The following is a 13,958-nucleotide window of genomic DNA, read 5'->3' on the forward strand; positions in this document are numbered from 1 at the left end:
TTGTGGTAGCTGTGGTTTGCTTGCATAGGCTGAACATAACATCAGGCATCATATATCCAGGCTTTGGACAAGCTATTTTATAACATCCTAATGACCTGCGTGTGCCAGCTCAGGACAAAGTGAATGACCTTCTTCAAAGTGTATTGTCGCTGCGTCCCATTTCCAGTTTTTCTAATATGACTTCACAAGCAACAATGAAAATTAACGCCAAGTTTTTTATTAATTAGCAACCTGGATTTTCTAGACTTTGGTTTATTGGGTAAACATCTTGTATAAATGGGAAGCCAACAGAATTCCAAAGTTATATAGTGGAAAAATCTGCAAAACAAATGAATCCCAATATAATACTCTTGCTACGTGCAAAAGAGTTAATTTGAAAAGGCCAGAATTGGCTTAGTTTAAACTCTTTTTGTATTTTTGTTTTTAAGCAATCGACATTCCTCTTTATTTATTTGCCACATACATAGTTATACAGGACAACACGCGGTGAAATGCAACTTTTTGCACATACCCTTTGGGAGCAATTGAAAGTTAAGGGACTTGCTCAAGGGCCCAGCAGAGTAGCATCTCTTTTGGCAGTGACGGGGATTCGAACCAGCAACCTTTGGGATGCCAGCACAGATCGTTGGCCTCAATTCCATCTGTAAAACCTTATTCTGTAGTTTTCCTGGATAGGGCTGTTAAGAATTATAGCTTTGGAATAAAGATCCCAAAGAGTATTGGACTTTTCAGCATAGTTTTGTTAAACCACAGATCACACTGGGGATGGATGATTAAAAGGAGAAACACAAACCTATCAAGCAGAAGAAAACCTTCTTTTCTTCTCTTGTCTGGTCTATTTTTATAAATTGTTATCCTTGGCTATCTGGTGAGAAGGGATGTACTGAAGCCGCATTGCTTGATATCGATTTCAAACCACCTGCCCTGCTCCTGTGGATTTCTTCTTCCATGTGTCCTTGTCCTACTACCTCTTGCCTTCCTGTCCTGTCAGTCCTTGTCCTTCCTCGCTTCTTTAACTTTAAACTATCATTGCATGAGGCAGGCCAGCACTCCTGTAGCCATTAGTGTTAGACCAAGGAGGGGAAAAGAAGCTCCATCAAAGAGTCCTGAGGGCATCTATCTAGTCCTGACTCTACCAGCTTGGGGTATATCCCCCATACAGGTTCCCCCTTGGCTGCAGTCTGTCCTTCTGGTAGAGTTTTGCTGGCCTCTTTCTCTGTCAAGTAAATTCCACCTGGGTGTTCTCCTCTTAACAATATGTCCTTATTCATGAGTTGTTCATTACTGGAAGTGACCTTCTAAACTAAGAAAAGAAAACTTCAAATGAGACTTTAATGAATCAATCTGACTGCAGAGTTTTTGGATCTGCTTTGGTCCTTAAGGTCTATATTGGCCATTGTAGTGGGTAAAGTTGAGTAGGTGACTTCTTGCAGGTCTCTGCATTATCTTAGCGCTTCGGTGTGTTATTTTACAGAGCTTTTAACCAAAAGAACCCTTTTGACAAATGTACTATGCATCATGAGAGACGAGTTCATCAGTGCAGTCAACTTCTCTTGTTTGTCATTTTTATTTTTGCATGTACTGATCTATTCACATTTTCATTAAAATTGTATTTTCTAGTAATGGCTTTCATGGAGGCAATTTCTGTGTGTGTGTGTATGTGTGTGTTCATGCCAGATGACGACATTGGTGTGTGTACTTTGTGTTGAATGACAGTCTCATTTTAACTGCATGGTGCCATCTGCGGCAGCTGGCATATTCCCATGGAACAGGAGGAGGAAGAAAAAAAAAAGCATCTTTTCAAATCTGACTCGGTGAGCATCTGAGGCTGATCTGTCTTACAAGGGAATGTTCAAATCATCTGTCCATCCATTATTCAGCGCTCTTAATCTACTTTATGGTCTCTAGGGAATGGAAAACATTTATATAGTGCATCCCATCAGAAGCGTAGCACTCTGTATGCAGTCACACCATTACTAAACACTGAGCTATGAGCAGCAGCTCCAATACAATATGTGTGTGTCCAAGAACAGCCATTTTAGTAAATCTTATGTTAATGGGATGTTCAATTCATGGTAAAAATAAGAGTATATTAAAATGAGACTACCTAGCATGGCAAAATTCCATCCGTGCTGGTCCTCTGGTTTTCCAGTTTCTCCCTGCCCAGAGGTTGACATTGGTGAAGTGCTAGGGCCCACCATTTATATGGGATGCTTCAGTTATTCCATTCAAAGGTTAGGAAGGGTCTAAAGGATGCTGAACCAACATGCTTCCTTGGGGCACCAAGAAGACCAAGGAAATGGGAAAGACTTGGCTGATCACGATGATTGTCTCAATTAAACCGCCACAGCAGCAGCTCGGACAAAAGAATGATCTGCTAAAATAAACCTGCAGTGGCCCTGATTTAAGTGCTGAGACCACTGGCTTGGCTGCTTGAGTATTGACATGATGTTCACTTCTAGTTGGTCATCTCTCATAACTATGTAGAAAATGAAGTTAATGGTAAGACATTGTAAAATAACACTTCTTTATAATAGCAAATAAAACCAATCTTGCTTTCTGGCCGCAGACATAACAGTTGTCTGACCCCTTTGGCAATAGACCTGGGAATGTTGTGGTTTAGATCAGGGGCTCCCCAATTCTGTCCTGAGGCCCACCATGGCTGCAGGTTTTTATTTACCACCAATGGTCCTAAAAGTCTATATATTTCTTTTTTTTAATGTCCTTATTGATTCACCTTCTTCCTGTACAGTTGGCTTCCTTAATTGCATCTTACTAATGGCAAATGGAGTAGACACGAGTGCAATCAATATGGAATGCTGAAAGCCACCACAGTGATGATGAAAATCTTAACCCAGTGAAACTTGAACACTTTTTTTTTTTTTTGTTTTGTTTTGTTACATCTCAATAAAAATTTGCACACACAGGTTTGTAACATCAAAATGTAGAAACTATTAAATAACATTGTGCTTAATTGCTGCTAACTTGAAAGCAGACATTTGTCGAGACTGAAGGAGAAATGGTTTACATTAACACGATTTTACTGAAGTAACAGACAAGCGGCCTTAACTGACTGTTTTATATGCTGGTTAATGTGATTGCCATACGATGTCCTGCAGTCCATACTTTCAACCCAAACCTCCTTTAGATAACCATGCTCCAGTAGTACCATGGTGTAAAATGAAGGAAACTTGGAATGATCCAGAGCTTCAACTGGTTATTTCATAAAGAGGAAATCCATGGCAGGACCAAAACCTGCAGCTATATGGGACTCTGAGGACTTAACTTGAGAAACACTTGAGATTTAGAATATGAAGCGTGGATTAGAATTAAATGTTGAATGGGTCAGTGCACTTGTGGAGCCAGCCATGTGGTTGAACAGTGAGGGTGGATGATGTGTTGAAGTCAGACGTGCAATATGGGTTCTCCTATCCTGCTTGGACTAGTTCTTCCATTGCCTTCTTGCTCCACTGTTTGATTATTGTAATGGTGTTCATCTGTACCACCCTTTTAGATTGTTGTTCTGTGCCATTTTAAAAATGAAATCAACTGTAGTTTTATGTGGAGTGTTCTAGGAAAGGAACTACAGGACACTTTTATAAGGCATTAAAGGATAAGGTGCACATTTCTTTAGTGTGCACAATGCACATTACAGGCTTGGCGCAATCGAAGGCCATTTAGAAACTCTCCATGTCTCACACTGAACTGGCCTCATTGTCATTTACCGTCCACCCCCTGAGGTAGTAGGCCATATGTAGTAATCCTCTATCAGTCTTTAGTTAATACCAGATGAAGACGGGTAACAGTACATTTTAAAATATGTGGTATCTTTTGCCTTGTGTGTTACCCTTGGGATTCGTCCAGCTCCTTTCTTTGTATCCTCCTGCATCTCAGCCTCTCTCGTCCGGTTCTTCCTCTCTGTCATGTTCTTGTACAGCCTGCTTCTCGGACTCTTGTCATTTCAACTTGTGTTGCTCGCCTACTGTTTTGTTTTTTAACTACCACCAATGGTAGATGGGAGGGCCTTCATTACCTGCTGTGAAAATATCATTTGCGTTGTTAGGCATTACTTCCCATCTTTGAGGGTGACCATCTGCATTCCCTCTATACCTTTACTCATTCTCATGAGTCTCAACCTCTCTTGCCTGCCACTTCCTGTGTCAGTTGTGTTACTGAAGACTAACTGACCAATCAGATTGCACAGAGGGACAGGGACCAGACACACACACAGACAGTAGCATCTTATTATATAGTTGATAGGGCATTTCCACATGAGGTCGACATGACACTGGATCCGGGTAAAGATTGGGGCACCAACCAGGTCATTCTATTTAATCAATACAACTGACATTAACAAAAACTGTGGTTGATGGCGCATATAAACCAAAATAAAGAGGTGCTATCACTATCTTGGAACTTTTCAAGTCTGGATTGCTGCCCCGTCTCTGTCGCGTGTCCATTCACAATGAGACACCATCTTCTTTGAGCTTCTCGATTTATAATAGTTCTCTGACTGGAGGGAGTGGAGTCGGTCACCCTCATTGGGTGTCTTCTCTATCCTGTCAAAAGAGAAAGAAATGATGCTGTTTATGACGACACCCCCTCTCATCCTGGAGTGGTATTGCTTACCAAGGATGTGCCAGTACAGTGATCCTCAGACGCGCACGTGTGACACAGAGCAGACATAGTTATAATTGCAGGTTTTTTTGTTTTCCATATTTGTACAGTCTTGCATTGAAACATTGAGATTTATGTCGTGTCTCCTAGCAATTCAGTAGTGGAATGTGAATGACAACCTTGTTACTTTTCTGCCGCTATGCTGGTATGCCTCACTTCTGTCACAATAATAAAAACAAAATTTGAATTCAGTAATTCAAGTACAATTTAAAATATTGTTGAGAACATTGTTTTTTTTGACAAGTTTGACATGTTAAATACAACTGGATGCGTCCCCTTCAATTCTAGGCTTCTTTGCCTATCCAGCCTAAGGTGTGTTGTATTATTTTTTATTTTTTTCATTTATTTATTTTATTTTATTTTTGAGTTTCCACATTGCAATTTTAGCAGAGTAGTTTGATTCGAGGTCAGGTCAGTGTGGTTCAGGGGTGACATAATGCAGGCCTCCCACCTCCTGTGGTTAGTGACATCACTGCAGCACCCTCTTCTTATTGTTTAAGATGGCGTGATTGACTTTCAGTTTAGGACCTGCTGGATCAGCACATCCCTTCTCGTGCCTCTTGCTCCTCTGATGCTGTTTATCTTGATGTTACAGTATGAACTGGAGCATCGCCAAATGCTCCTGCTGGTAGTTTTGCTCCACACTAAGCCGTTGGATATCTGATTACACATTCCAGGTGGGCCACGTGACTTTGTTTATTACACACACACACACACACACACACTCTTCAAACTGTTTAAATAAAACCAAAATCCTGCTTCTTTTTATTTGACAGTAGTTCCGGCACTGCCTATGGCCCTTTACATCTGGCAAAATCCTGCCAATTCATTCACTGTCTAGGCAAATAAAAGCAGGCTGCAATCTTTTTATTTATGAAACAATTTTATCTAAATAGACGGCTTTTATTACAGCAATAAAATGAAATGGTTGGCGCTCAGTTGGTTTTGATCATGTCTTTAGCCTGGCTGGCCTGTGTTCTTTTGGCTGTAATTCTAGTCAACCTCTTCTACAAGCTGTCAAATGAAATGTGTTTCATTTCGCCAGTCATTCCTTACATTTTACATAGTGTCTTCCACAGAGAACACCATTTCAGTTCAGTAAATATTTTCCGGTGACAATGCTAACAACCTTTACTCATTTTGTAGACCTGGTTTTTCCAAGGGAACATTGGAGCAGACCCTTTTTTTTTAATGCCTGATGTCCTTTTACGGCCATGTCACATTATACACTTTTTTCAGTTGTTGTCTTCATTTACTTAATGTCGGGGAGTTGGGGGCAGTTGTGGTGTGTTCCTGTGACCACCAGTCATGGAGTCTGGCATTACGAGCATTTCACTCTAACAAAATCAGACCAGTTTGATGTGTTTTATGTCATTGGGCTGGGCTGTGTGTGCATGAGTGCTAACCACCGATGAGTGCTCAGCTAGGAGTACAGTGCATAGAACTCCTCAAAACGAGGAATAAGGGCACCGGGGGGTTTGGACCTCCAAAACAGAAGAGAAGCTCATATGTCTGTCCTTGGCTGAGATTGAGTCATGGCCATATGAATGGTTTTCACATCTCTGCCCACTTTTATTTCTTTTATTCTGTCTGACAGCACATTATTGGCTGTCAGAAAAAGTGGCAAGCTTGCAATACTTTAGATAACTTTACAGCACAGCTTCACATTTCTAATTTTAAAATCTCTAGTGATTTTTCCAGCCTATATAAATTAACATACTCAGGTTTCAAGACCAGCAACTGCAGTCCTCATGTTTTGATATCCCCTCTGACTAGACGCTGTGGAATGTGACATTGGCTTTAGTCACCTCTTACTGCACCATGAGGGATGGTGGCCTTACTCTCACTTTGGGTCACAGGTAGTCGAAGGAGGTGTCGGGTGACATGAGAAGAATGGGTCAGTTGAAAATTGAACAAAACAACTTGGTTGTCTGGGGCTCTCCTAAATAATGACCATCAAACCTGTGGTGATGACTTTCCCATTGCGCGGCTTGTAGAGTCTACCCTGCCAATATTTAAAATTCTGTTCAGGATGCTAGTCCTTCATTGGGCACATTCCTCTGTTGTCCCCCACTGGGATGTTGCTGTTCTTCTTTGAGTTGTGGGAGAAATTCTAAGCCATCCATCTATCCCTGGTCTCTGGATCTGTGTGGCTGTTGCAGCCGGTGGCAGATCATTTCATTTTCAATCCATGATGATTAATGATAATCGAACTACCTTCCCACAGACTACATTCGCCAGTGTGTTTCCTCCAGTCAGTCGGTGCCATTTATTTCTTCATGGCGATCGACACAACTTCCTACAGTCAATCCAGTTGTTTGGAAAATGCCTGCTTTGTCTCATCTTCTCCTTTATTCAGAAAGTCTCCTTTTTTTAAAACAAGTCATCCAGTTGCAAAATTGTCCTTAATGGCATTTCAGGGCCATCTGAGTGAAAGTCCCATCCTGTAACCCAGGTACACAGAAACTCCTAGGACAGCAGCAATCCTGAACATGTGCCATTATAAGTGGGGTAGATAGAGAGAGAGAGAAAGGAAAAATAACAATACACTTTTGGCTATAGATCATTTGTGAGGCAATTTTCTGCAGTTTTAAAATGAATAAACAAACCAAGAAATGAGGGCTTGGGGCGGGTTGAAAGTGTCTGAAGGACAGAAAATAAGTACAATCGTGCCAACTGAAACCAGATTGGCATCTGCCATTTTAATGATGCAATCTCCCAAGGTGTGGAGCTCCGATGTCCTTAGAAGACAGTCTGTGAGTGAACGTCGCCAATTTTAAATAGAGGTGAGAAAGGAAGGGGCGGGGTCTCCAGACGTGACCTCAGCTGTCTTCTGCTGTGTGTGGTGTTTTTTTTTGTTTTTTTTTTTTTATTCTTTCCCCCCTTGTCACACTTATTCCTTCCCGCACAAACCCGTAAAACACTTCCAACCTTGCATTTCTTACAGTACATCTAAACTAATCAAGGACTTTTGTATTGTGCAGTCCACACTTTTGTATTATGATGTCATGTTAAAGCAGTTTTAGTGGGATCTAACTGGTAAAATGCTGCCTTTGCTTTATAACTATATTATTTCATCTTTATGAATACAAGTACAAATTCACGATACCAGTGGCTAATGTGATATACTCCAAAATGTGCTATTTTTGTCTACATTTCCATAGTTCTTGCTCAAGGATTTTGGAGCCTCCACTTTAACCAGCAAGCCCATTTTCAGCACACCCCAACCTGTCCCCAAGTCAAACCACTATAGACTTCATCATAATGACCTTTGGTATTAATGGACTTTAGCATTTTATAATGAACCCAAGTTAACATTAATCATTTCAGTCTCACCCTTGATTCTCAATCTGTGGCCGGACCCTGGCCTTTAGTTGGTGTTGTCCACGTTTCTAACTGCACTGTCAGGTAGCCGCAGTCAACCTTAAACGCTAGCCTGTAGGCCGTTAGCGTGGATGCACTCACAATGAATTATTACATGGCGCTGAAGCTGTGCAGAGCCCTAGGCTGCCACTGTCCCGTGAGTAATGGCCCTGCTGCTTCACTGATGATGAGGTGTCCGTGTGGCACTGTGTGTGTGTGTGTGCTTGGGGAATTTTCCCTACCTAATTCACCTCTTATGCCCTTCTATTTCACTAAGTAAATGAAACAACCTGTCAGAGTAACAGCTGAGGCCGGTCCTTGGTTGCACATGTGTCCAGCCGTATGTGGCGATCCTGATGAATGAACGTGCTTATGTAATGAAGTGGGACATAAGCACTGTGTATTTTCTGAAAGGCAGGGATGTGCTAGTCTGGAGGTTCATTCAGAATGGGATGCACCTCAGCTCCTGCCTCCTTATCTTTCCATTCCCATTCTGTAAGTGTGCAATGCAGAAAAATGGCTCTCTACCAGGGCTGCTTTCTCCTACGTAGTGTCCCTGTGGTTTAAGTCATTTTTTCCAACTCTGCACCTTGTAATTGACATGTAGCTAATAAGACAAGTCATTCATACAGCCTTCTCAACAAGCCCATAGAATTTATATATATATATATATATATATATATATATATATATATATATACACACACACACATACACTGTCTTAAGAGTAGGAGAAATGAGAATTCCAGAGCAAAAGGTATGGGCTCTGAGCCTTGGCAACACTTCCATGTGGAGCTCTCTGTTCTGGTCCAGCCCAATATTTCCTGAAGGTATTAATTACTAAGTGATGCATTTATTACATTCTACCATGTTGTTCCCAGTTGGACGCATAATGTGGAGACTCTAATTGAAGCTGTTAAATTCACAGGCAGATCCCAGCAGCAGGCTTCCTTCATGGGATGATTATTTGTATTTAACGCGACATCCTAATGGTTTCATGGTGAGCGTCTCTGCTGATTGTAAATTCGCTTAATGGCCATGTAATCTGTTGTGCATATCATAGATTGGCATGGATGTTAATCTGTGTGGTGGCATCTGCAGCGAATAATAAGAGCGTGAATGAGGAGGAGTGGCATTCATCCTTCACCCCCCACATCGTTTGTCATCACATGTGACCACAGCTTACTGTTTATAGGTGTATTTATGTTTAAACTCTCTTAATGCTTTGAGAGGTACCTTGTTATGATGAAGCCTGTGAAAGGAGCGTTGTAGATTGATTGGGTATTGTATGCTTTGCCTCAAATCTTGTTAGAATTTCTATGTTGATGAACTTAGTTGGGGGTCCCACATGGAGATTTCTGCTAATAGGAGAACAGGGTGTTATCACCCACCTTCTCTGGCTGGGTATGATTGAAATTTATAAGCCTAATTTGTAGGATAGCTACATAGGAAGAAGCACAGGAAAACAAATTTCCATAAAAAATGCATAAGGATGTTGGGAAAGGATGATGAGAAGTGCATGATCCTTTTCTCAGTTTTTTTTCCCCTCCTTTTCCTTGGGGGTTTTGCCGTGACATCATTTAAGGCACAAACCGCCATAAGGTGGCTGCTTCGGGTAGGATTTGGAGGCTGCATCCAGTGGGACGCTGACTTCCAGTGAGATGGGCATCATGTATTGAAATCTGCAGCCTGCACTGGAGCGGTGAACTCTTTTTTTGCTGACCGTTTGCTCAAAGCAGCTGACGTAAAACAAGCACCAACTGTGTGTTTTTCTTTCCTCTGTTCTTTTCCCCCCATCCCCTCCTTTTGCAGAGAGTCCGCCAGAGAGACAAGTTGATAATGCTGGTGTGGTAGCTGGAGCCGTGATTGGCAGTCTACTGGCCATCTTTGTGGTGGGTGGAGTTTTGGCCGCGCTGTTCATGTGCCGTCGGCGACAGAGGAACTACAGAGAAGATCATGGTACCTACGACACGAAAACTAGAGTGTTTGGGGCAAAAAATAATGGAACTGGAGCAGGTGCACTCAGCTACAAGTACTGTGAGAGCTCCTCTGAAGCGAACACTGAAAAATCCAGCAACAATTTTCACGTACCACCCCTCAACTATGGTGTCGGTGTTGCTCCAACCGCGCAGGACATCTTGCTCGGCCAAGAGCTGGACGACGTGGAGAAATCTAAATTTAGTATGCTTGAGTATGACGAAAACTACGACCACTTTGACGAGAATGTGAATGAGAACCGGCCTGTGCTGCAGATCCAGGACCATGACTGCTATTTAGATGATGACATGGAGTCTCAAAGGGATGGTTCGGTCATTTCTAGGACTGCTGTTTATGTGTAACCAAGACTGCTTGATTCACCCCTTACTGAGGCTGCACAGAAGGGGCCTGGACGGCACCGGTCTGTGAAGCAAAACAAAATGGTTGGTCCCTGTATATACACGGCCCTGCCTGTATCCAGTAATCAGTGAACCCTTGTAATTGTGTACATAGCTTTGGTGAACATTTTAAAGAACCTGCGGAAGTCTGAGGTGGACTGTGATGTCAAAGAGCAGGTTCCTGCTGATGAGGGCTTATCTTTATGTTTATGATCCTCACTTCAGCGTATCCTCGACCACAGAGTAAACTCCGGGGTGCTTTTCCTTGCAGATCACCCTCTTCTATACCGAGCTCAGTGCAACGCAAGCTGTTTAGTGTCGGTTGACTTTGGTTGTCTTGTGGTCGCTTATTGTTCTTTACGCCCAGCCTCTGTTCTTTTGAAGTGCTTGTATATTCATCCCGGGTGCCCTTAAGTCCTGTGTGTGTGCGTGTGTGTGTGCGTGCGTGCGTGCGTGCTACAAGACGTGTGTGTGTGTGATTGTAGCCAGGATGCACTGGAATGACTTTTATTTTGTTACCTGGCAACTTTTTATCCCTTAAAGCTATTTTTGAGGGTTTGGCCTTCAGCGAACTTTGGTCAAGGACAAAGCATACCCTTGAAGGATTTCTGCCACTTCTTGAACACGTTTGATTTTGTGCTGATACAGAAGGGACATAAGGAATCTGAGCCAAAAATACCATATTCCTGCATGCCTGCACACTACTGGATGGGTCATCCACCTTCTCATTCCTCACCTGAATTGTTGTGTGTTATATATAATTTTTTTCGTGTCCCCCCTATCTGTGCAATACAAGTGAACTTTGACCATCCTTCTGTGATTTGTATCAATACTCATCTAGCTTGGACCTCGCCCGCTTTTAATGTCAATGTCTTCATAAGATCAAATCTGCTGCACAAGGAAGGACTTCATGTTTGTGCACTCGTCCACCTGGTAAATCCCCAGCTCCCTGTCATCTGGGCCAGAGAGCCCTCTGATGGTACTGTGAATCTGAACGCCTTAACACTGGAGCCCATTTGTGTACTCGCTAGCAACGCGTGTGAATTTACACAGAATGCTCGGATGCAAAGTGCTACAGCTGGCATCTGCAGTGTTCGGAATCTCATCGGATAAGAAGACAAGTATAAGGTGTTTTGACTTTTTTTATTACCTGAATAAAGTTTTTAAATTTTTAAAGATCTGCACGCATGTGTCTTTGTTTGTACTGACCTCAAAAAAGGCCTCTTTGCCGCTGCTGACTGAAACCCTCAACGGAAGAGGCTTGTCCCACCCCTAGCAGCGTTTCAGTTGAGTGGCATTGCTTTCCAGATTACTGATAACCTAACTCTGTCACCTCCGTGCCATCAGTCTTGGTATTTTCTGTCTTATTAAAGCTGCCAGACTGGGGTTATTTGTAGGCATTGGCTCTCACATGTTACCCTGCTATGTTTTAGCGAAAAGTGATTTATTCTGTGTACTGCCACTAGGTTTCGCAGCTTTTGTGAAAACTGAAATATTTAATGTAATTTATTTTGGAATGTGTAGTGAATGCTGATTGGGATGACAGTTACGTTAACTTTTTTTTTTTTCTCTGTTGGGTGGAGTTACTAACGCAAGTGAAAACTCCACTTCCTTGCCTGTCTAAATGCATTGTTCTTACTACACAGCTGCCTTGGACAGTTTTGTGTCCGACTGGAGCTGAGAGTTAATTGTCAAGTCAGTTTGCAAATTAGGAAGCAGGAATTGGGAGTTTAATTCTAAATCTGTCTCTCAATGCGGGCACAATTATTGCAATAAAAACATTCAGAATGATATTTTAAAAGACAAAAAGAATCATTTTTAAATTAATAATGAGCCAAAGAGCCATTAATGTAAAATTGTAGAATAAGACAAACGAACCTTGCAAGTACACGAACGTGTACATTTTGAGTGCCCTAGATAAATGGCTCATCTTTGTAAAATTTCTTATGCTTGAAAACAAAGCAAACGAGAGCCCAGTTTCTGCATCTGGCCGTTCTTTCTGTTTAGCTAATAGCTTCATTATTCAAGAGTCTCATCCAGTCATTTCAGACTGCAGAATATCCGCATCAAATGCATGACTGGGCAGACTGAACCAGGCAAAGTAGCAGTTGGAGAAAGAATTGCTTCCTCCATCAGTCAAGCCCACTTAGTCCAGCTGAAGGTCATGGAAGGGCCGGAGCCTGTCCTGACATCCTGTAGTATAAGGTAGTAGCCCACGTTACACTTGGGTTCTAACCCCTTCATGGCTGGCCTGGCCAGTGGGAAGTGGAAGGCAAGCTCACACAGACACTGGGAGAACATCTATGGAGCACGCAAACGAAGTCATCACCAGGGTTTGAACCTTGGACTCTCTGGACTGGTGCTACTTTGCTGATGCCAATTGCTTTCTACCCTGTAGTGTTTGTGAACTCCCAGTTTAGCTGGAGAACCTTTTTTGGGTTCATCTTGTTGACTTGTTGGTTGAAAAGGCATGAGAGGTTGAGGGGAGTCCAAACTCTTATCAGGGTAGCAATTGAGTTGTGGGATACCACCCATTATTTTTTTTTTTTTCCTTTTCAGTTCTTTCTACTACTATTCTAATTTGTTTTCTTATTTTTTTTTCTCTTTCAATTTCAATCTTGTCCTGATGCTTAATTTGTTTATGTTGTTCTGCTCCAATGCTCAGATCTAATCCATATTTTCCATACTCAAATGCACATGAATTTAGAAGGTTTATGTCCACATAGCATATTAAATCTCGCACCCGGAGGACTTGCTGATCAGTTCCATGATGGCTGTTAGTACTGAAAGCTGTGTCTGTAATTAAACCTACGCACAGGAAATTACTGTCTTAATTTTCATTTTCCAAAAAGTTTGGACCATTCCCTTTAAAGTCAGGGATACAACTAATCTTTTGTTCTTTGATTCTAATCGCCAGAATTACTCGGACCTACACTTTGCGCGTATAAGTCGGGTCTTGAAACCCGAAAAATCAGTCATAAAATCAGACCCTAACCCTAACTTATACACCCAAAATGTTTTTAAATATACATCTTCTTGCTTCCTCCAATCTCGCAATCTTGCACCAGTTTCTCAGACACATCAAATTTTGTTGAAACAGCACAGTTACCAATTTCTTTCGCCACTTCAACAACTTTTAATTAATATTTATATATGGTATGAAATGAAAGCATAAGTTGTGTGTTTATAAGCAGGTGCCCTTTATTGACTTCTGTCCTGATCAGAGCCAACATCAATGTATGCATCTGCTCTGCTTTGGTGTAGTTTAGATGGTCCACACATTATATATATATATATATATATATATATATATATATATATATATATATATATATATATATAATATGTGTGTGTGTGTGTATATATATATATATATATATGTTCTTTGGCAGCTAGGTAGATGGCATATCTGTGACCTTCATCCATATTTAATAAAGGGTACTTTTTCTTGTTTATCACTGCTCTGGACATAGAGCTTGTACATCTAGTAGTTTCAAAAGTCAAGCTTTGGTAGTTTTGTAATTTTTTTTTTGGTTACAGGGG

The 13,958-nt window shown here is 41.6% G+C and overlaps 1 protein-coding gene across 2 annotated transcripts in view; it reads left to right on the top strand.

Moving 5' to 3' along the window:
- si:ch73-22o12.1 (nectin-2) overlaps positions 1–13,958 on the top strand; it is a 59,833-nt gene that overhangs the window by 20,250 nt on the left and 25,625 nt on the right. Inside the window, exon 6 of one of the 2 annotated variants that reach the window (XM_039773164.1) lies at positions 9,853–10,809. The exons of the other annotated variant lie outside the window; for it this stretch is intronic. Coding sequence (XP_039629098.1) covers positions 9,853–10,379 — 527 coding nt within the window. The 3' untranslated portion in view covers positions 10,380–10,809. Of the gene's footprint in view, positions 1–9,852; positions 10,810–13,958 lie in introns of those variants that run through there. 2 annotated transcript variants of the gene reach the window in all.

This window comes from Polypterus senegalus, chromosome 12, assembly GCF_016835505.1.
Source record: "Polypterus senegalus isolate Bchr_013 chromosome 12, ASM1683550v1, whole genome shotgun sequence".
Lineage (NCBI taxonomy): Eukaryota > Metazoa > Chordata > Cladistia > Polypteriformes > Polypteridae > Polypterus > Polypterus senegalus.